General features: G+C 36.9%; 1 protein-coding gene across 1 annotated transcript in view; it reads right to left on the minus strand.

Annotated features, from left to right (window-relative positions):
* The window catches only part of Ndst4 (N-deacetylase and N-sulfotransferase 4), a 327865-nt gene that overhangs the window by 15085 nt on the left and 291826 nt on the right, over positions 1 to 20954 (minus strand). Inside the window, exons 7-9 of the mRNA XM_052179299.1 lie at positions 16727 to 16823; positions 5453 to 5576; positions 3440 to 3614 (exon numbers count right to left, since the gene is read on the minus strand). Coding sequence (XP_052035259.1) covers positions 3440 to 3614; positions 5453 to 5576; positions 16727 to 16823 — 396 coding nt within the window. The remainder of the gene's footprint in view (positions 1 to 3439; positions 3615 to 5452; positions 5577 to 16726; positions 16824 to 20954) is intronic.

Raw genomic sequence — 20954 nt, forward strand, 5'->3', positions numbered from 1 at the left:
TTCACTATGAGATCACTGTGTAATTTTTAAAGGGGGGATCCTTTGCAAAATATCTGACTGCTAAGTGCTATTCAATTTTGATTATTTCCATGCTGGCTCCCTTTTTTGTGAAGTGAATTAATGCTGGCTCATGACCACTTTGAATATTCCTATAACTTTTTAGTTGAAATATAACCGACAAACTATCTCCCATACCTTTAGAGATACTGTGCATTGTTTTCTAATACTGGAAATTTGTACAGTGCAGGTTTTGGAAGCAGTGTGAGTTTGATACCATTAAGGGTTCTTTTCATGAACTGGAAATACAGTATCAGTCATAATTATGGTTTAGAAGTAAATGTGGGCTGATAATTCTAACAATGAGAAAGGAAACTCCAGAATGCACACAGAGAACGTGGATCAAAAGGAAGTTTTCTTTTGCTTCAGTAAATGATTGATAGACTTAGTAAGAAACTAGTAGCTTTCCTGTTTGCATTCTTTTATCTGGCCAAAGAGACAGAGAAAGGATGATATGTATGCTGTTTAAAGTTTAGGAAGGAGTACATCTGATTCCAGAGAATCTGTGCCTCGATACCGAACTTGAGTCTTTTCTCTTCAGGGCTATTGTTCTACCAGGGCATGTGAACTCACTTTCAAAAGGAAAGCAATACGTGGTACTGGGATCAGATAATTTTTGTTGTTTGTTTGCTGTTTGGTTTGGTTTTTTTTTTTTTTTGCTTCTACTAGATAGAGTCACTCTTATAATGGCAAGGTGTGTGATGTGATCGATCAATAAAGGTAATAAGTCTGATATTTTGAAAAATAAAAAAGCCAATTAAGCTGCAAAAAAAGAAAGGGAGGGAGGAAGGAAAAAGAAAAGGAAAAAAAGAAAGTAAAAGATAAGAGATAAAAAGAAAGAAAGTGAAAGAGAAAGAAAGAGAAAGAGAAAGACAAAAAGGAAGAAAATAAAGATGACTCCCCCTTCTTTAGCAGCCCTTCAGCAAGGAGTGGAGCTCTGAGAGACCCTCTCTGTTTGATGCAGACTGAAATCTTTCTTTACCTTGAGGTGTACAGGTCTTATGCAAGTAGCCATAGCAGCTATGACCTTGTGTGTGGAGCAGCTATGTCATGTCCAAAAGGATGATATTTTCTAGTATTCCTTGTTGTTTTCTTTCTAATTATATTATTCAGCTTTGTGGTTTGAAAATATATTTCTATTTATTAAACTATTGGCCACAATCATCTCATCTTGCAGTTTTACAGAAGCAATTATCCATTTGTTCTCCTACGATATATTTAGTCTTTTCTCTATAGAAACTTTTCATTTTAAATTATGTTCTCACCACCACAGAACATCTTTTCCTTGAGTTCACATCTAATACTATGTAAAAATGATGTGGTTGTATTTTCCATCTGAGTCACACCTTAGAGTCCGTAGCAATGGCTGCTATCCTGCCTTCTTCTCGATTCCTGTATTCACCAACTACACACACACAGTTTTGTTCTTTTAACCCTATTGCCATCGACCACACTTCTCTCCACATCATTTAACCCGATAAAAGGGATTCAGGCCTCTTTTGTGTGTTTCTCTAACTTCATAGCAACTGGTTGGCACTGTAGTCACAACCCCATTAGATAGCCTTGCATTTTCCCATGCGTGGAGTCATTATGTTCACAGTGATCTCTTTAATTCATCTTTTTGCACATTTTTCGTCTCTGAACTCTGTAGGCAATCTCACTATTCCTGTTTGGTTCTGATTCATAAATCCTTGTCTCTAGCTCAGATTTCTCTCAAGAGTATCATATGACTGACTTTATTATATGTATTTGCCTAGGGATCTATACGTCCAAAGCATGATCATCTCTAAAAGCCTGACATTCCACCTCTTACCTTCCCACACCTTCTAGTACCCAGAGCCTCCTGTTTCCTTATTCAGCATTTCTTCCTACATGGGGATTTAGCTCTTCATCCAGGTGCCCAATGTGAAAGAAACTTTGTTCATTCTTGAAACTGCTTCATCAAACTCTGTTGATTGTAATCCCTAAGCACATGTACTATCTATTCCCTTCAGCATCTACTCAGTAGCTTTTTCTTAAGAAGACCATTACAATAGTTTGGAGGATGATATCTCTCAATGGTCCTTTTAACTACACCAATTTATACTTTAAATAGCAGATTTTATATTCACCAAAGAAAATATGATAGTGGTAGTTCTCAGTTGCTCAGAACCTGGTAACCCTAATGTGTTTAACTCTACTTTTTAAATCACCCCCTAGGTTTTCATAGGGGGCCACAGTGCATTACTGTTAGCTTTTGAAATGTGGTATGAGTGTTTAATAACCAGAGGACATTTTAATATTAGTCCTGTCATCATCTTCTACTTCACACAGGTGATACCTATTCAGCTTTAGTCCAAAGTTTATTTGTATTATACAGAGTGTGCTCGGCATACATTTAGAGCATTCCTCAAAGCACCCTCACAAATGCCAATCACATATTGATACCAATCACATATTGCTATGTATAAAATTATGATAAAACTCTTCCATTAATAGATTATATGTTATAGATTAACATTATAATTAAATATAGCAGCACAATGTCTAAATCTTTTGATACTGTTTAATAGATAGGGCTTCAATATACCTAAACATTTATCAATTTATTTGAAAATTTGCTCATAATTAATTCTAAAGTCAGTAATAACAGTAGAAGAAATTTTAACACATCTATTGTGTTATTATCAATTACATTTTCAGAAAATACACACACACACACACACACACACACACACATATATATATATATGAATGTTTGAGACCTTTGTGGTCATGTCTTGCCAGCAAAGAAATATATAATACTTGTTACTATATTAAAAAATGTAAAAATGATAATTTTAATTTGTTTTATTAACCTCTAATTAAGTTAGCCATTTTTACATAAACTACTGAATGGATACACTTGTAGTTCCTTTCCTCACGTCTTTACAGATACTATTATGTACTTAATGTACTGGAGAACATGTGTAGATTAAAGCACAAAGTGAAAATCCTGGTTAGAAATGTACTCCTTAGATACTGACTTTTACATTCAATACATTTTAACAAACCAACACTTCACATGTTTGGTTTTGGAAATATGTCAATTCTTTTATTTATTACTTTCTTTGTTGTGTTATTGCTGAAATCCCTTGACCAATTCTGTATAAGTTAAATATTTAGGTCTTTATAGTTGAATGAATGGATGCATTGATAGAAGGATAGATAGATAGATAGATAGATAGATAGATAGATAGATAGATAGATAGATAGATAGATAGATCTGATAGCAGATGTGTAATAAATATTGTTTTAGGTTAAGACATTTTTACATTTGACCATTTTGTGTATCTGGGTTTTATTTAATTACTAATTCAAGCTACAACAGAATGTACTCAGAACTGTTCTTCTTTATTCATACCTGGTACCAAGAATATGCCCTGTCCGAAGGATCTATGAGGATAGTAATAATCTTGGCTTTGGGAACAAGAGATGCAGCTCTCTTGGGAGCCTCTTCTGAGTGGAAGTAGTTAGCACTCTTTTCAAACAGGAAATCACTGGTAATGTTAGAAGGAGTGGGGAAAAAGTCCATATACCTGTAGGCAGGGAGAAATAATTAATTAATCCGAGCAGTACTTTTTATTCTGCTGTTGTCTGTAGGAGGAATTTGAACAGGTTTTACACTTCTTTGCATACAGTTAAAACTAGTGTGTTATAAAATCAGCCAAATAGGCACCACGCTGTGTACTTCTCATATGAAAGCAACCCCAAAGGTTATGTCCTTGTGACTCATTTAAGGCAAAGGAAAGAGTGAGAGAGATTGAGTTGATAATGGATGATAGGAAAACACACTGCATTTGAGCTGACCTTCTCTGCTATCACAAGCCAAATCTAAATCTACAGTTCATGCCTGTAAAATACAAAATCGTACAATCATCTTGACAGATGCTTTAAATAGTAAATGTGTGTTTGCAAATTTGAATACTAAGATTCTTAAGGTTAGATTCAAGTTCGCAAAACAGAAAGACATGTAAGTCAAAATAGCTATTAAAAAATCAAACAGATTAAGGCAGAGATGTTCACCTTTTTAATTTCTATAAAATTTAGTAGTATATGCAGTAATATCAGCCCATTATAATTTAGATGGAGTAACTAAGGGGATATTTCCTGAGAATCCATCCTACGGTGCATCCATAGGTTCGTTCCTCCATATGCTGTCAGAATGTCCCTCTGCGTGTAGATTATGGAATCAATATGTTCTGAGGCTAATTCTGTGCAAGGCTTTAATTATGTGTGTAACCCTCTTTACAGCTCATCACTTCTCTCACCCTCAAATGTTCTAGAAAAAAAACGTAATGAGAGCAATTAAGAATTCATATAAGACACTTATTTTCCTCATTGACATTTGTTATTATGTTTCCCAAATGAAGAGTGCTGAAGAATCTCATCTGTATTCTTGTTCTAAAAATTGTGCTCCCTTTCAGCTCAGAGATAAGAGAAAATTGCTTTTTTTCCCTCTAATGATTTCATGCAATTCAAAATGTAAAAATACGATATGGTGTTAACATCTTAGAGAGTGAACAGTTTCACTCAGGATGAGAAGTGAGATCAAGTCACTGGTGTGGCTCTTGTCAGGCCTTGATTCTAGAAGGTTCATGTGCTATGGTAACACAAAATAATAATATCCTACAAATTGTGCATTGAAAGGAATTTTCCACACATGAGATTTTTCTTATTTACCAAGGGAATAAAAATTAAATCCAGGATCATAATTTCTTGGAACATTGGGACACAGCCAGAAAAATAAAATTCACCAGAGTGAATCCCATCACCAATATTAAGTTTATTAATTTTAGCTTATGGAAAGTTTTGTTATTTTAAGAGTTTTTTGTCATTTATCATGTGATAATTAATGCTTCTTTTGCCTGTGAGTGGAATTGATATAGTTTAGGAAAAGCTCTATTATAATTTGCATGACAAATATTGCCTACATTGCAATACAGTATACACAGCTCATGTGGTTAATGAAGACACATGTTCTAGTGTACAAAATAAAGCAACCTCAGGCATCATCGTGAAGACAAATTATATGTTTAATAAAATAAATGGAGGAACTGTAAAATAAGAGTATGCTTAAAGAGAAATTTAAATATCCTTATGAATAATTCTGATGAAAAATACCCTGCAATGTTCTTTATTCAATCATACTAACTTACCAGAAAAATATTATCATTATTGCACTGTCCAAATCAAATTATAAGCAACACTGATTAAACATATCATCATTATAAATTAATTTCTAATTCACTGTGGTAGAATTGAGCATAACAAATTTATTCTGTAATTATGCAGATGCCATGCACACATCTGTAATTGCTCTGCAATGATGGAGCATGTGCTAATATTGGAGTTCATTTTTTGTTGTTATTCTTACCACTCAATTCCCTTGTGATAGTTGTTGCCATTAAAAAATTGAACTTCTTCAAAGGTTTTTGGGCTAGGGAGATTGCTGATGATGGAGGGGTGCATTAGAAGGAATAAATAAAGTGCAGTTGTTCCTATTACAAAGAAAAGAACACATGTTATATGATAGTAAAAGAAGAGATTAAAATATCAGTGTCATATTTAATCAAAAATAATATTCAGTAGACCAGTTCTTTCCAGTGTTTCCTTACCATTTGCTTGGTTATTTCATTTTAGTAAGAATCCCATTGTGTTTATTAGTCTCTGTGACTCTATTTATCTAAGTCTCTGATTCAATAGTGCTACATAGCCAAAATAAAGTGGATGGGAGATCCAGTCAAGGTAGAATTTCAGAAATCTGAGTAGCAATTTCCTTCTGCAATCAGGGGTCACAGGTGCACTCTTTTTTGGCACTTAAATCTGATGATGTTTGTTGATGTTTAATTTCAGTCAGTTAGATCAATATACTCAATAAAAGCTGATGTGTTATTCATTATGTGTCGCAGGAGTGATGATTGGTGATAATTCTTGATCGGAAAATCACATGTGCTGACCTTAATAAACTTATGCTTGCATGTGTACTTGAATCAAGCACATAGGTGATGGAAAGACTGAACAGAGCCCTGAGTAGCTAAAGAAAGGAACTAACGATGGATCTGAGGGAGCCATCACTTTGCTAGGAAAGTGTGTTAAGCATGTCGGATTGTGGGACAAGTGGACCATGCCACCAGGCAGAAGAACTGGTAAGACTGAGTGAGCGCAAAGCCTGTGAATTTCAGAATGAAGAATGGTAGGAGTGGGGTGACTCCCTGCCTGATTCTAAGGGCTCTGGCACAAGTAACCATGACACCCCATTGAGAGGACCATGACCATCGGTCCTTCCCCATGCAAACAGAGCATCACTGACATTCCAAACGGAGCCAATGGGAACCATCTACCCCTAAAACCCACCCATTTCTCAATGTTTGAAAACTCCATGTCCACATGAAATAAACTCCACAAATTGTTTCACAGAAGATCTTCTGAGATTGTTTTATGTAACACATGGGGAAGAATGCTCTCTCCTGAAGTCTTCATCGCTGGGCCTTGGGACTGCCTAGCTGGTCAGTTCACACAACTACCACCACCACCACTGCCCACCCCTGCTGCGGCTGCCTTCGTCATCACCCCGGCTGCTGGCACTGGCGCTGCCATAGTAGAGGATGAGACTCAGGACCCGGCTCCCTGCCCTATGCGTGATGCCCAAAGCTCCTTGCTTCCCTTCTAAGATACTTTGGCCAGTCCCTTCCAGGAGGACCAGAGCCCCGTGAAACCTTGGTCCTGGTTCCACCTCACCCTCCGGATAGATAGGGGATAACATAGAATATTAAACATATTAAACATGTGACTCTAAGTCTGATCGGTTGAATTAAATAAAGAAGGCAACACTAAAGGATATATAGATTGTATTTAAGCAATATTAAGTATGTGTTTAAGCAATAATTTCATGGATCACTTTTTAAAAGTATTATTTCTCTGAATAAACAAAATTATAGGGAAAAGCTCTTTGGCTTCTTAAATGACAGATTCTACCCCATGTCTGAATGTCACATGCAGACCAGACCGTTGTCAAGCAAGACTTCTCTTCTTTGGCAAGTATACCAAGGCAACCTTCATGCTATACTGGTTACTTTTTTTTTTCCACTAAAATTTAAATGAAAAAAATCACTAGGCACAATTTAGAGACATCTGGAAAAAAAGGGACCTCAATTGAGTAAATACTCTGTCAGGTCAGCCTATAGGTTAGACTGAGGGGAATTTTGTTGAATAATGATTGTGTGGGAAGTCCAACTACCCCTGAGAAAATGGGAATCTTGGGAATTAGGGTCTAAGACACAGATAAATGTGAGCTTGGAACAAGCCAGTGATTAGCAGGCCACGGTTGCTTCTTCCAGTCTTGCCTTCAGGTTTCTGCCTTGAACTGAAAGGAAACCAGGACATACAGGCTTTGAAAGTCTAGGTGCCAGCAAGCTAAACCTGGGTAAACTTCTCCCTCCCTTCCTTCTTCCCTCCCTCCCTCCTTCCCTCCCTTTATCTTTCCCTCCTTCCTTCCCTCCCTCCTTCTTCCCTCCATCCCTCCCTCTCTCCTTCCTTCTTTCCCTTCATCCCTCCCTCTCTCCCTCCCCCCTTCCCTCTGTCTCTGTCTCTCTGTCTCTCTGTCTCTCTGTCTCTCTGTCTCTCTGTCTCCATCTCTCTCTCTCTCTCTCTCTCTCTCTCTCTCTCTCTCTCTCTCTCTCTCTCTCTCTTTCTCTCTGAGTGTATGTTTCTTTATCTCTATTTGTTTCATTCTTAGTTCTTAAATGATAAAGGTATAGGTGTGTGCATGGTTGTGCACTTAAGATGCTTCTGCTCTGTCTGAAGCTATTCTCAAGAAGTGCTTACCAACTCATTTGACAAAGAGCCCCAAGTTGATATAACACGGGACTTGTGACTGATTCTTATGTAAGGCTTGTGGTTGGTGTTACTGAAAGCCATGCATATACATACATTAGTGAAACTAAAATCTGATCACAAGTGTGAGATTTCCTTTTAGACAATAGAAGCAGTCTATATATTAGTCTTGGGTTAGCTGCAGAAGTGATTCTTTTATGTGTCACTGTTTGTGTTACAACACAAGGCCCAAAAATGCTTCTGCAGTTTTTTGTTTTGTTTTTTAACCTTTCAACAGTATTTATTTTTATTGCATTTTATTAGTTTTTTGAGAATTTTTCACAATGTCTTTTGATCATATTCATATTTTTCCTTTCTCACTCCTCCCAGATCTATCTAACTTTGTATACTCTTCTATTTTAGACCATTAGATACAGTATGTGCTAAACATATGCTTTGGATATATGCAATCCCAATCTTTATTCTCTCTGAGTACTTGGGAGAAGAATTTGGTATAGATGTCTAGTTTAGGACTGTTCACTCCATATTACTCATTATCTACACCTTGACAAGTTGAGGGCCTGTCTGTTGATTGTCATCTATTACAAAAAAAAAAGAAGTTTCTTAATTAATGGGCATAGTAAGTCACTAGTAGACAGTTTACTCATATGTTCACTTGACAAAGAAATACTAGCAATTTCTCCTGTAAGGGTCCTGTCCTATCAAGCTACAGATTCTGTGTCCAGATAATCTTGCTAGGATGGGTTCCATCTTGCAGAGACACCCTTAATTAGAATTAGAAAGCAGTTGGTAGTTCCATAGTGTCTATGCCCCTCCTGCACTAGAATGTGGCCAGGTTAGTTATTATTGCAGCACTCCAAATGCAGAGCTGAATAAAGTTGATGATTGCTTTATTCTTCCTCCAGTAGCATGGGTAACAGTATTCAGAACCATGACAGCCAACCAGCATGAATAAAGCTTATGGGTCAATACCAGCTTGACTTCTCCATGTTCTACGACTCAAGCACTTAGTATCTTCAGCAACAGGATGTTATCGTCAAGTCCCATGAGACAATCAAGAACGCTGCCAATGATTTGTAATGTTTGGTTGATGGGAACTTACTTGCTAATAGTTCCAAAGATGATAATTACATGGATATTTTTCAGCCTGTGTTGCCTAGTAGGGATTTGGTTGCTGACAAAGAACAGATAAATGATTTTTTTTAATTTATGTATGTATTCTACAGTTTCTACAGTAGTATATTTATGTATGGCTTTTTTCAGAGGTATATTGTATTATTTATCCCTCCTGATTTTCCCTCTTCTACACAGTCCCCCTCCCAATCTAACCCCTTCTGTTCTACAATTCCCCTGAAGTCCTTAATACCCCACAAACTATCTTCTGTTCTTGAATTCTTCCCCTTACAACTTTGTGCTAATTTCCTGACTTCTATAGGTATTCCAAATGAATCACATATATCTTCAGATTCAAACATATGGTTTCCTGATCACTTTCTCAATATATTTGTTATTTATTTATAGAAATGATACCAACTATTGTGTGTTAATTTTGTGTTCAGCTACTTTACTGAACGTATTTATAAACTGTGGTCTTCTAGTGGAGTCTTTATGGGTTTTATGTTGAAAGTCAAACGTAAACATAAGGATATTGTGGTCTATTCCTTTCCTATTTCTATCCTCTTTATGTTTCCACTTATCTTATTGATCTAGCTGAGACTTTAAATTTTCTATTAAACAAACATAGAGGTAGATCACACATCCTTGATTTTCCCTTTATTTTAATGAAAATGATTTGAGCATTACCTCATTTAAAACAATGTTGGCTGTGGGCTCATTTGCTGGAATATACTTAAAATTTATGAATGTTGAGTAATCTCTTGATAATTTTGTAATTGTACTGATGTGTTCTTTTTTTTTAAAAAAATAGATATTGTCTTTATTTACATTTCAAATGCTATCCTATTCCTGGTTTCTCCTCCAAATACCCCCTAACCTATACTCCTTCCCCCTGCTTCTATGATGGTCCTCCCTCATTTGCCCACCCACTCCCACCTCCCTGCCCTGGCATTCCCCTACACTGGGCCATTGAGCCTTCACAAGACCAAGAGACTCTTCTCCCATTGATGGCCATTCTTTGCTAAGTATGTGGCTGGAGCCATGGGTACCTCCATGTGGACTCTTTGGTTGGTGGTTTAGTCCCTGGGAGCTCTGGGGAATCTGGTTGGTTGAAATTATTGTTCTTCCTTTGAGGTTGCAAATCTCTTCAGCCCCTTCAGTCCTTACTCTAACTCCTCCATTGAGGTGATATGTTCTTGAATTTAGTTTGCAAGTATATTGTCTTGAAAGGCTTAGCATCATGTTCAGCAGCAAGATTGACCTATATTTTCCATTTTATGTGGGTCTATGTCAGATTTTTGTATCAGGATAATACTGACTTTATTACAAGATTGTGAAAATGTCCCTTCATTTTTCATTATATGAAAGAGTATAAGAAATATTAGTACCAGTTATTTCTTTAGTTTCTGTATAGAATTCTATGTAGAATCTAACTAATCTTGGCTTTTTTTTTTAGTTGAGAAATTTTTATTTAGCAGTTCTATCACATTGCATACTATAATGGGTATATTTAAATTATTTATTTTGTCTTTATATATGAGCCTCTGGAGGCCACTTTTTTAAATGTCTATGAGTACATTTTTCCTGTCTTCAGACATACCAGAAGAGAGCATTGGATCCTGTACTGGCTGGTTTTGTGTGTCCACTTGACACAGGCTGGAGTTATTACAGAAAAAGGAGATTCAGTTGGGGAAGTGCCTCCATGAGATTCAGCTGTGGGGCATTTTCTCAATTAGTGGTCAAATAGGGAGGGCCCCTTGTGGGTCGTACCATATCTGGGATGGTAGTCTTGGGTTCTATAAGATAGCAAGCTGAACAAGTCAGGAGAAGCAAGCCAGTAAGAAACATGCCTCCATGGCCTCTGCTTCAGCTCCTGCTTCTTGATCTGCTTGAGTTCCAGTCCTGACTTCCTATAGTGATGAACAGCAGTATGGAAGTATAAGGTCAATAAACCCTTTCCTCCCCAACTTGCTTCTTGGTCATGATGTTTATGCAGGAATAGAATACCTGACTAAGACAGATTCCCATTACAGATGATTATGAGCCGCCATGTGGTTAGTGGGAATTGAACTCAGGACCTTTGAAAGAGCAGCCAGTGCTCTTAACCACTGAGCCATCTCTTCAGCCCTATTTTATCTTTATTTAGCTTTGGTAGAACAGTGTGTGTGTATGTGTGTGTGTGTGTGTGTGTGTGTGTGCGCGTGTGTATGCGCGCGTGTGTGCATGTATTTGGTTTAGGTTTCCCAGGTTTGTTAAAATATATCTTAATAATTATTTGAATTTCCTCAAGCTCTTAGGACATATCTCCCTTTTTAATCTCCAATTATCTTAAATTGGAACCTCTCCCTATTTAATTTGGTGGATTTAACTAAATTTTGCCAATCTTGTTACTCTTTTCAAAGTATCAACTCTACATTTTATTGATCCTTTGCAGTTTTTTAATTTCTATTTTTATTAGTTCGGCCCTGACTTTTTTATATTTTCTCTCCTACTTTATGAGGTTGCTGTTATTGTTTTCATAAGACATTAATGTTGGCCTTCTTCTTCATATGGGAAGGAGTCCTGGGACTCAGAAGCCCAGCAACCACACAGCTCTAAGGGGAAGCCTCTTCAGAAGGGGTGCTACAGCAACCAGGGGAGGGTATCCCCAGCAGAGCTGAGGCCTTCAGGAGCCACACTCCTTCTCTTCACTTCCTTCCTTCTTCTCTTCATTGCTTCTTGGCTTCTTCCAATGAGCAAGTCACACCAGGCAGCAGATCTCATACAATAGATTTATTGGAGGATGCAAAGTCTAGAGAGGTGAGTCCAGGAGGGAGTAGACAGCCAGAAACTGGACCAAGGACAGTGCTTATGTAAGGTTTTTGAGGGGGCAGATGTTTTCAGGGCAAAATTTTCCAGATTGAAGATTGGTGTGATTTCAAGTCTTTGGCCTGGGGGCTAGGTAGGATTTTGTGGGAAATTCAGGGATTCGTGCGGTTTGCTCAGAATTTCACCTAAAATTAGTATAGTCTGTGGAGGGTCATTTTGAGGGGCTGGAGATGAATTTTGTGACAATTACAGAAGCTAGAAATGCTATTATGACCATTAGGGAGGTCTGAGAGAGAGTCTTGACTGCTGGAACTCCTTAGGTTGGGGTTTGACCACTTTACTGCCTTGAAGGTTTACAAAATAATGTATTCAAAGTTTACAAAGGAAGTCCATAATAGGAAAAGACATTTTTTGCCACTTGAGTGGTATGAATATCCACCAATTAAAGTGCATTGTTAAGTATTTGCTTTGGCATAGTTCATAATTTCTGATATAGGCACATAGTACTATAAGTTTTTCTGTGTTGTATATATTTTGCGATGTTACATTTTCATTTTCATTAAATTCAAGAAATTTAAAATTTTCTTTCTTGATTTCATTCTTGACACATATATAATTCACCTTCAGAGGGGGTTGTGTGATGACTCACAATGCCATCAAACTCTAGTGATTCTCACTGCCAAGGGAAACTTGTTCCTAGCATCTAGAAAATCTACTGAAGACAAAAGGACTGCATCTTATAAACAGAAGAGATGGGATAGAGGTTTTAACCTCAAATGCAAAATAAACAAAGAAATCAGTATCTAGTCCTATTATGGAGTAGTCTTCTCTAGACCTTGTAAGCGATAACATTTGATAATTTGACTTTAACCTTTAATGCCAGAAAGCCTGAAAAGATACATATTTGCAGTTCTAAAATCCACCACTTTTAACCCATGCTATTATACCCAGTAAAACTGTTAAAATCAAAAGAGAAATAATCTGATAAACAGATAGGAAAGGAATTTTTCACTATGATGTCAGCTCTACTGATGCAACTGGAAAGAATATGACAATCAGAATAGCAGAAACACATTCAAGAAGTCACAGGTATCAAAGGCAGTTTCAACTTGTTCTTGGTCTCAAAGATAGATATTGCAACTAGATGGTCTCAGTCAGGCTGTGGGAAGGGTTTTGGCTATCCAGGTCACAATATTATAACTGGACAGTGCCTAATTGGGAGTAAGGTTGGTGCTGAGTCTCCACACTGTGAGAGGAGGTTCCCAGCTGTCTTTTACTGCCTAGTTGTGTTTATGCTGATTAGTGATGACTGACCTAGTAACACTAAAAAATGATGGAATCCTGGGTTTCCAATTCTAGATATTTAAATGTAGTTCAGGTAGTGACTGGAGGTTATTAGTGAGGTTTCTAACATTCAAAGCTTGAGTATCACAACACTAGTTATATAGTGCAGAGATACTAACTTTGAAAGCCCACCATTTTCTTTTTCAGTTACTAGGATATGGTCAAATTTTTCAAGGAAGAAAAATGGTGGACAGTAGATTCTTTGGAATCAAAAAAAGAAATCATGGGAATCTGAAAAAGTAGCAGGAAGAGAAGATATAAGATCTAGGAAGAGAAGACTACAAAGAGTTAAATCACTGAAACAATGAACCTCATTGTGTCTGAAGTTCCAGGGACCTTCAGTTATAAAGAATCCAGACAATGGAATCTGTGGCCTTCAACTATGGAGTGCAAGACTCCTGGACGGAGAGGTTCCCTATTTCCTCGGACATGACCAGCTACTGTAACCAGTTTCCAGCTGTGAAAGTTTGGAGCTGTGAGTTTCTATTGCTGAAGGTCCAAAACTATGATTTTCAAGGTGGGTAGGTATGACACACAGCATCTCAATTCTACTGTCTAGGAAAACCACCTCTTATTTTCTTTCTCGTGGAGTAAAAGAGCCCAAGCCAACTGCTTTGAAAGAATTTCAAAGAATTAAAATCCTTAAGCAAATCTAATACCCATTTAAAAACTTATAATTTAAGAAATAATCACTAATGTATATCAGTGAATGAGAGATAGACAGATAGATGATAGATATGTAAATAATAGATAGATAGATAGATAGATAGATAGATAGATAGATAGATAGATAGATGGATAATAGATGGGGTTAAAAACTATTTGTTCTTATTCTTGACAGAATAAGAGGCTGAATGCCAGCCAAAAGAAATATCTCAAGCACAGTAAAAAAATGCAGTTATTAAAGTTATGGCAGGAATCTTAAAGTATTGATGTGACTTGCTCCTGAAAATATGGATTTTTTCCATATGTGAAAATATGTGAGAAGAAGAACCACAAATTCCATAGGAATGTGAGTTATAGACAGACTGGAAAGCAGAGGGGAACATAGAATCCAGGGGACTCCTCGACTTTTTTTTTTAGACTCACAGAAAACAAAATTAAATGAGAAAAAGGAAAAAGAAGGGTGCAAAAAGGTTGGATTTCTTTTCAAAGACCTGTAAAAAAGCTGAGAAGATTGATAGCTTAATATCTGTGTGGGGATTGAACATGGTTAGATCAGGGCACAGATAAATGAATGCTTTAAAGTTATTGCTGAATAGCCAATAATTGATATTTTATAACCTCGCTCAGTTTTTTAAAAAATTTAATCACCCAAATGGCTGTGGAATTGTATCCAAATTTGGGAAACAGAATATTGCCTTTGCAATCTTAGTCCTACATCTTCATGCCATCAGGAGCTGGAAGAGTTGAGGGGGTCCTCTTATCCCCTGGCAGCAAGGAGAGACATTGGACTCTACCAGGGAAGACAGACCTGTGGCCTGATGCTCCTTCAGTCAGGTATGCATTCCATGCCACCTGCCATAAAACATCTGTATTTTTGCCCCCTGCTTCTATCCCTCTTGGCAGTTATTTGTTATACACTCTTGTGGATGCCCTTTGTGGAATTGGAGGAAAGTTTTGTCTTAGGAATACTCAGGAAAGTATTCTACTTTTACACAACCAACCCCTTACTTGTGTAGTGTGCCAAACTAAGCCAGACAACTTATGAGAAATTAATACTGAACAGATGGCATTTAGAATTATCTGCTGAATTTGATGCTATTAGAAATCTTCCTTCACACTGGGACTATGGCTTCTGATGATGAAGGTACAGAACGGCCTAGAGGAAGCTAGAAACATGATGTAAATTGCTTTCAAGTCCCCAGTTCTTCCTTCTTCAGTCTCTGCCTGATTTCAGCACAGGGCTCCATCTAAGACTCAGTAGTGGCAAAATGGAGTCTCTCCACCTTCTAGTCTTACAACACCTGAAAAAGAGAACCTTTGGGGGCCCATTTTTGAACCTCGTGTTTATTTTAGAGGTGAAGGTATCAATTGTAAGTTGCTGAAAATCAAACGTGTTCAAGGGCAGGTAAGCTAGCAGCTACCTCTGCCTTCCCTTTAGGAGGTTTTCAAACTCTTAATTACAATAGGAACTTTGCAACATGGATCTGTAGTTGGATTTTTTCAAGTTATTAGAACCATTTTTCATATAAGAATAATATATTCTTGCCACAAGAATATTGACATGCAATTTCTTTGTTTAAACTTCTTGTTTGATTTGAGAATGTTTTTTGGTTTTTTTGTTTTGTTTTTTTAAAGCTAAAAGCTTTATCATTGCCACATGGATAGGTCACATATTGAAATCTAAAGATATAACATTTTGGTTTTATAAATACAAATAATGAGAAAAAAGATTTATGGTTAATAATGTGTGGTTTTCAGCATAACTAAGCAGGGATAATATTCCATGACAAATGATAGAGGGTCTGTCCTTAAATTAAATTTTTAACACAATTTTTACAACACAGGGGTGTTTTATTTCTTTACTATTTATTTTTGAGTTAACAGTGCTGTACAGAGTTGCAGGAAATTAATGCACATTTTAAACAACAAAAACATGATATATCTGAAAATATGTGCTGTATTTCCACCCTCCCTGCACATGTGTGAACTTGCTGTTGTGAGATAATTTATAGCCTTAGAGGACGAAAAGATTTCAACAACCAATATCTAATCGTCTAGAAATTTTGCCCACAACTTTTAAAATGATCTACTTGCTTGTATTACAAATACCTTCACTGCAGAAGGCTTATTTACTGTGACTGTTTGTTTTGTATCATGGTTTACGCTCTCCCTGATGAAGATGCTTCAAGCCCAAGTAGTGAATTCAAAATACAGCAACTCAATAAAAACTTTAATTAATCAGAATATAAGCAAAGTATATAAAACTGTCACACCCTGAAGAAAGTATAAAATATTCTAATTGAAAGTGTCATCTCATTGGTGAAATGCTTTCATTCTCTTTTACTACACCCTTACACAGTTGTCCTTCAGTGCATAAAAAAATACCAAGGGAGAAAGGTCTGGGGATATTGGGGCATAGCAGAAAACAAGCCCATGGCACATTAATACTTAATGATTACTTTAACAACACACATATAAGACAATTTGTGAGTAATAACAACCATGGTTCTATACAGAGATCAATGCAAACCTGATCTACAGTATAAAACAGTCTGAGTCTGAATAATAAATCAGAGTTTATAACTTAACACAGGGATTAATTAGGCGAACCCATAATAAGTAAAAACCCCATAGACTAAAAAATAGCAATACATTGATAAGTATGGTAAACAATTTTAAAACCCTATATCTAAAGCATTTAGAGTTCAAGTCTAATTAAGCAAACAGTAAGGTCTTTTGGAGGCTGGTAGGATAAATGATGTGTTATAAGGAGGTACAGCAGTTCAACAATGAGCTTGCATAGGTCACAAAACAATGCCCCATACTGTCTTGTCACAAGTACAGTAACAACAAAGGAAGAAGCATCACTGACTAGCCTTACCTGTTTTCTGTGGCCCAATCACAAGGAATTTTGGTAAATGATCACACGTTTTCTCTCTGGACCAGATGTCTTTGTGTCGTTTATCATCACATGGATTCTGCAAGGCAGAATAACACATCTTACTGAATACTGAATCCTGGCTGCTATGTCTTAAGAATGTTTCAAATATGACGGGATGAGATGCTTGCCTGATCTTCTAGAGCCGGGTCTTGCATCCTGTTATGGTTCTTTGATTCCCAAATCCTTTTCCTCAAGTACAGATTAGCTGGTATTCCTACCCAAGGCTGTATAAAGCACAGCCTCAAATCAGTCCTGCTGTGATGTTCATGCTCTATGACAGATATTAATGGGGACTTTATCAGTGGTTTGTGTTTTATGTTTGTGTGTCAAAGAGGCTTTAACTTGACTGAGACTCATGAAACTATAATTTCACAGCTTCTTTTCTATTCTTTTCAAAATTAACACATCTATATATTAGACACTGGCTACTTTATTTTCAATTCAAGATGACTTTTTCTGGAGATGTTTCTGAAAATAATTCCAGTCAGATGAGTTGTTTTAAACTATGACTCGTCCTACCACTCTGACAATTATAGGTAAAAATCAGAGTTTTCAATATTCTACTCTAGGACAGAGTAGTTGTTTTATCCAATTAACAATGCTAGATTTGTCTAGAAATGTTTACAGGAATGAGCCTCCATTTTTCAATTAAATAATGCAAAACTGAAACATTTTATGTCATTTCAACACTTATTAGTTAATTTGTTTAATCTTGCTTAGTGATTCAAATTTTTATTTAAAACATGAGATGGTAAAATTGTTAATAATTGTGGAGAACATATTATTTCAAGGAGGAATTTACATTAAAGGAATATTTATTTATTTATTTATTTATTTATTTCAGATATGGCTAGTCTCAAACTGATGAGCCCAAGTCATTTTCCTGCGTTAACTTCCCAAGTACTTGAGATTACAAATAAATGCCTGTGTGGTTTTAAATATTTTAGTTTATTTCTTATTTTTTTATTCAATATATTCTTTATTTACATTTCAAGTGATTTTCCCTTTCCAGGATCCCCACTCCCCAAAAGTCCCATAAGCCCTCTTCCCTCCCCTTGTTCCCCAATCCACTCCTTCCCATTTCCCTGCTCTGGTATTCCCCTACACTGTTGCGCTGAGCTTTTCCAGGACCGGGGACCACTCCTTTCTTCTTCTTGGGCACCATTTGATATGTGCATTGTGTCTTATGTATTCCAAGCTTCTAGGCTAATATCCACTTATCAGTGAGTGCATACCATGAGTGTTCTTTTGAGACTGGGTTACCTCACTTAGGATGATGTTCTCCAGTTCCATCCATTTGTCTAAGAATTTCATGAATTCACTGTTTCTAATGGCTAAATAGTACTCCATTGTGTATATATACCACATTTTCTGAATCCATTCCTCCGTTGAGGGACATCTGGGTTCTTTCCAGCTTCTGGCTATTATAAATAGGACTGCTATGAACATAGTGGAGCATGTATCCTTATTACATTCTGGGGAATCTTCTGGGTATCTGCCCAGGAGTGGTATAGCGGGGTCCTCTGGAAGTATTATTCTCAGTTTTCTGAGGAACCACCAGACTGACTTCCAGAATGGTAGCACCAGCTTGCAACTCCACCACCAGCAGTGGAGGAGTGTTCCTCTTTCTCCACATCCTTGCCAGCACCTGTTTTCTGCTGAGTTTTTTGATTTTGGCCATTCTGACTAGTGTGAAGTGAAATCTCAGGGTTGATTTGATTTGCATTTCCCTCATGACTAAGGATATTGAACATTTCTTTAGGTGCTTATCAGCCATTCGATATTGCTCAGGTGAAAATTCTTTGTTTAGCTCTGTACCACATTTTTAAGGGGGATATTTGGTTCTTGAGTTCTTTGTATATCTTGGATATAACCCCTCTGTTGGATGTAATGTTGGTAAAGATTTTTTCCCAATTTGTTGGTTGCCGTTTTGTCCTTTTGACAATGTCCTTTGCCTTACAGAAAGTTGTAGTTTTATGAGGTTCCATTTGTCAATTCTTGATCTTAGAGCATAAGCTATTGGTGTTCTGTTGAGTAAATTTTCCCCCGTGCCCATGTCCTCAAGGGTCTTACCCAGTTTCTTTTCTATTAGTTTCAGTGTGTCTGGTCTTATGTTGACGTTCTTCATCCACTTGGACTTGAGCTTAGTACAAAGAGATAAGAATGGATAAATTTGCATTCTTTTGCATGCTGAGCTCCAGTTGAACCAGCACCATTTGTTGAAGAGGCTATCTTTTTTCCACTGGATGGTTGTAGCTCCTTTATCAAAGATCAAGTGACCATAATTCTGTGGGTTCATTTCCGGATCTTCAATTCTGTTCCATTGATCTACTTGCCTGTCACTGTACCAATACTATGCAGTGTTTAACACAATCGCTCTGTAGTACTGCTTGAGGTCAGGGATACTGATTCCCCCAGAAGTTCTTTTACTGTTGAGAACAGTTTTAGCTACACTGGGTTTTTTGTTATTCCAGATGAATTTTGAGAATTGCTCTTTCTAAGTCTATGAAGAATTGAGTTGGTATTTTGATGGGGATTGCATTGAATCTGTAGATTGCTTTTGGCAAGATGGCCATTTTAACTATATTAATCCTGCCAATCCAAGAGCAAGGAAGATTTTTCCATCTTCTGAGGTCTTATTCAATTTCTTTCTTCAAAGACTTGATGTCATACAGATCTTTCACTTGTTTGGTTAGAGTCACACCAAGATACTTTATGTTTTTTGTGGCTATTGTGAAGGTGTCATTTCCCTAATTTCTTTCTCAGCTGTTTATCCTTTGAGTATAGGAAGGCTACTGATTGCTTGAGTTAATTTTATAACCAGCCAGTTTGTTGAAGTTGTTTATCAGCTGTAGGAATTCTCTGGTGGATTTTTTTGGGTCACTTAAGTATACTATCATATCATCTGCAAATAGTGATAGTTTGACTACTTCCTTTCCAATTTGTATCCCTTTGACCTCCTTGTGTTGTCTAATTTCTCTAGCTAGAACTTCAAATACTATATTGAATAAATATGGAGAGAGAGGGCAGCCTGGTCTAGTCCCTGATTTTAGTGGGATTGCTTCAAGTTTCTCTTCATTTAGTTTGATGTTGGCTACTGGTTTGCTATATATTGCTTTTATTATGTTGAGATATGAGTCTTGAATTCCTGTTCTTTCCAAAACCTTTAACATGACCGGATGCTGAATATTATCAAATGCTTTTTCAGCATCTAATGAAATGACCATGTGGTTTTTTTCTTTGAGTTTGTATATGTAGTGGATTACATTGTTGGGTCTCTGTATATTGAACCATCCCTGCATCCCTGGGATGAAGCCTACTTGATCGTGGTGAATGATTGTTTGGATGTGTTCTTGGATTCGGTTGGCAAGAATTTTATTGAGTATTTTTGCATTGATATTCATAAGGGAAATTGGTCTAAGGTTCTCCTTTTTGTTGGATTTTGTTTGGTTTTGGCATCAGTGAAATTGTGGCTTCATAGAACGAGTTGGGTAATGTTCCTTCTGTTTCTATTTTGTGGAATAGTTTGAAGAGTATTGGCATTAGGTCTCTTTTGAATGTCTGATAGAATTCTGCACTAAAGCCATCTGGTCCTGTGCTTTTTCGGTTGGGAGACTGTCAATGACCACTTCTATTTCTTTAGGGGTTATGGGTCCATTTAGATGGTCTATCTGATCCTGAATAAATTTTGGTAATTGGTATCTGTCTAAGAAACTGTCCATTTCATCCAGATTTTCCAGTTTTCTTGAGTATAGGCTATCTTTTAGTTTTCTAATGTTAGGATACATTGGTAAAATATTTTCTCAAGATTAGATTTTGGCAGATTTTTCAAAGATGTTTTAATTCAATTCCTCATATGATTCAGAGGTCTCACAAAACTTCCCATTGGCCCGTTGGCTTGGTACTCACTCCACCAGATAAAAAGCAAGAGGAAGACTCTGGCTGCCTGGCAAAGAAAAACGCACCTGAGTGTTTGGAAACTGTGATAGTCTTATATACTAGTGATCGAGGGACTAGAGTAGCAGAAATGGAGTTGGAATTATTGAATCCAAGGCTAACTAGGGAATGAAATGAAGACACTGACTCAAAAAGCCCAAGCTAATGTAAAGGCATGATGGACTTCAAGAGAAGTGTGAAGAGTTGGTTTCATCGATAAGTGCTGGGGGGG

The sequence above is a fragment of the Apodemus sylvaticus genome, chromosome 4 (genome assembly GCF_947179515.1).
Source record: "Apodemus sylvaticus chromosome 4, mApoSyl1.1, whole genome shotgun sequence".
Taxonomy (NCBI): Eukaryota; Metazoa; Chordata; class Mammalia; order Rodentia; family Muridae; genus Apodemus; species Apodemus sylvaticus.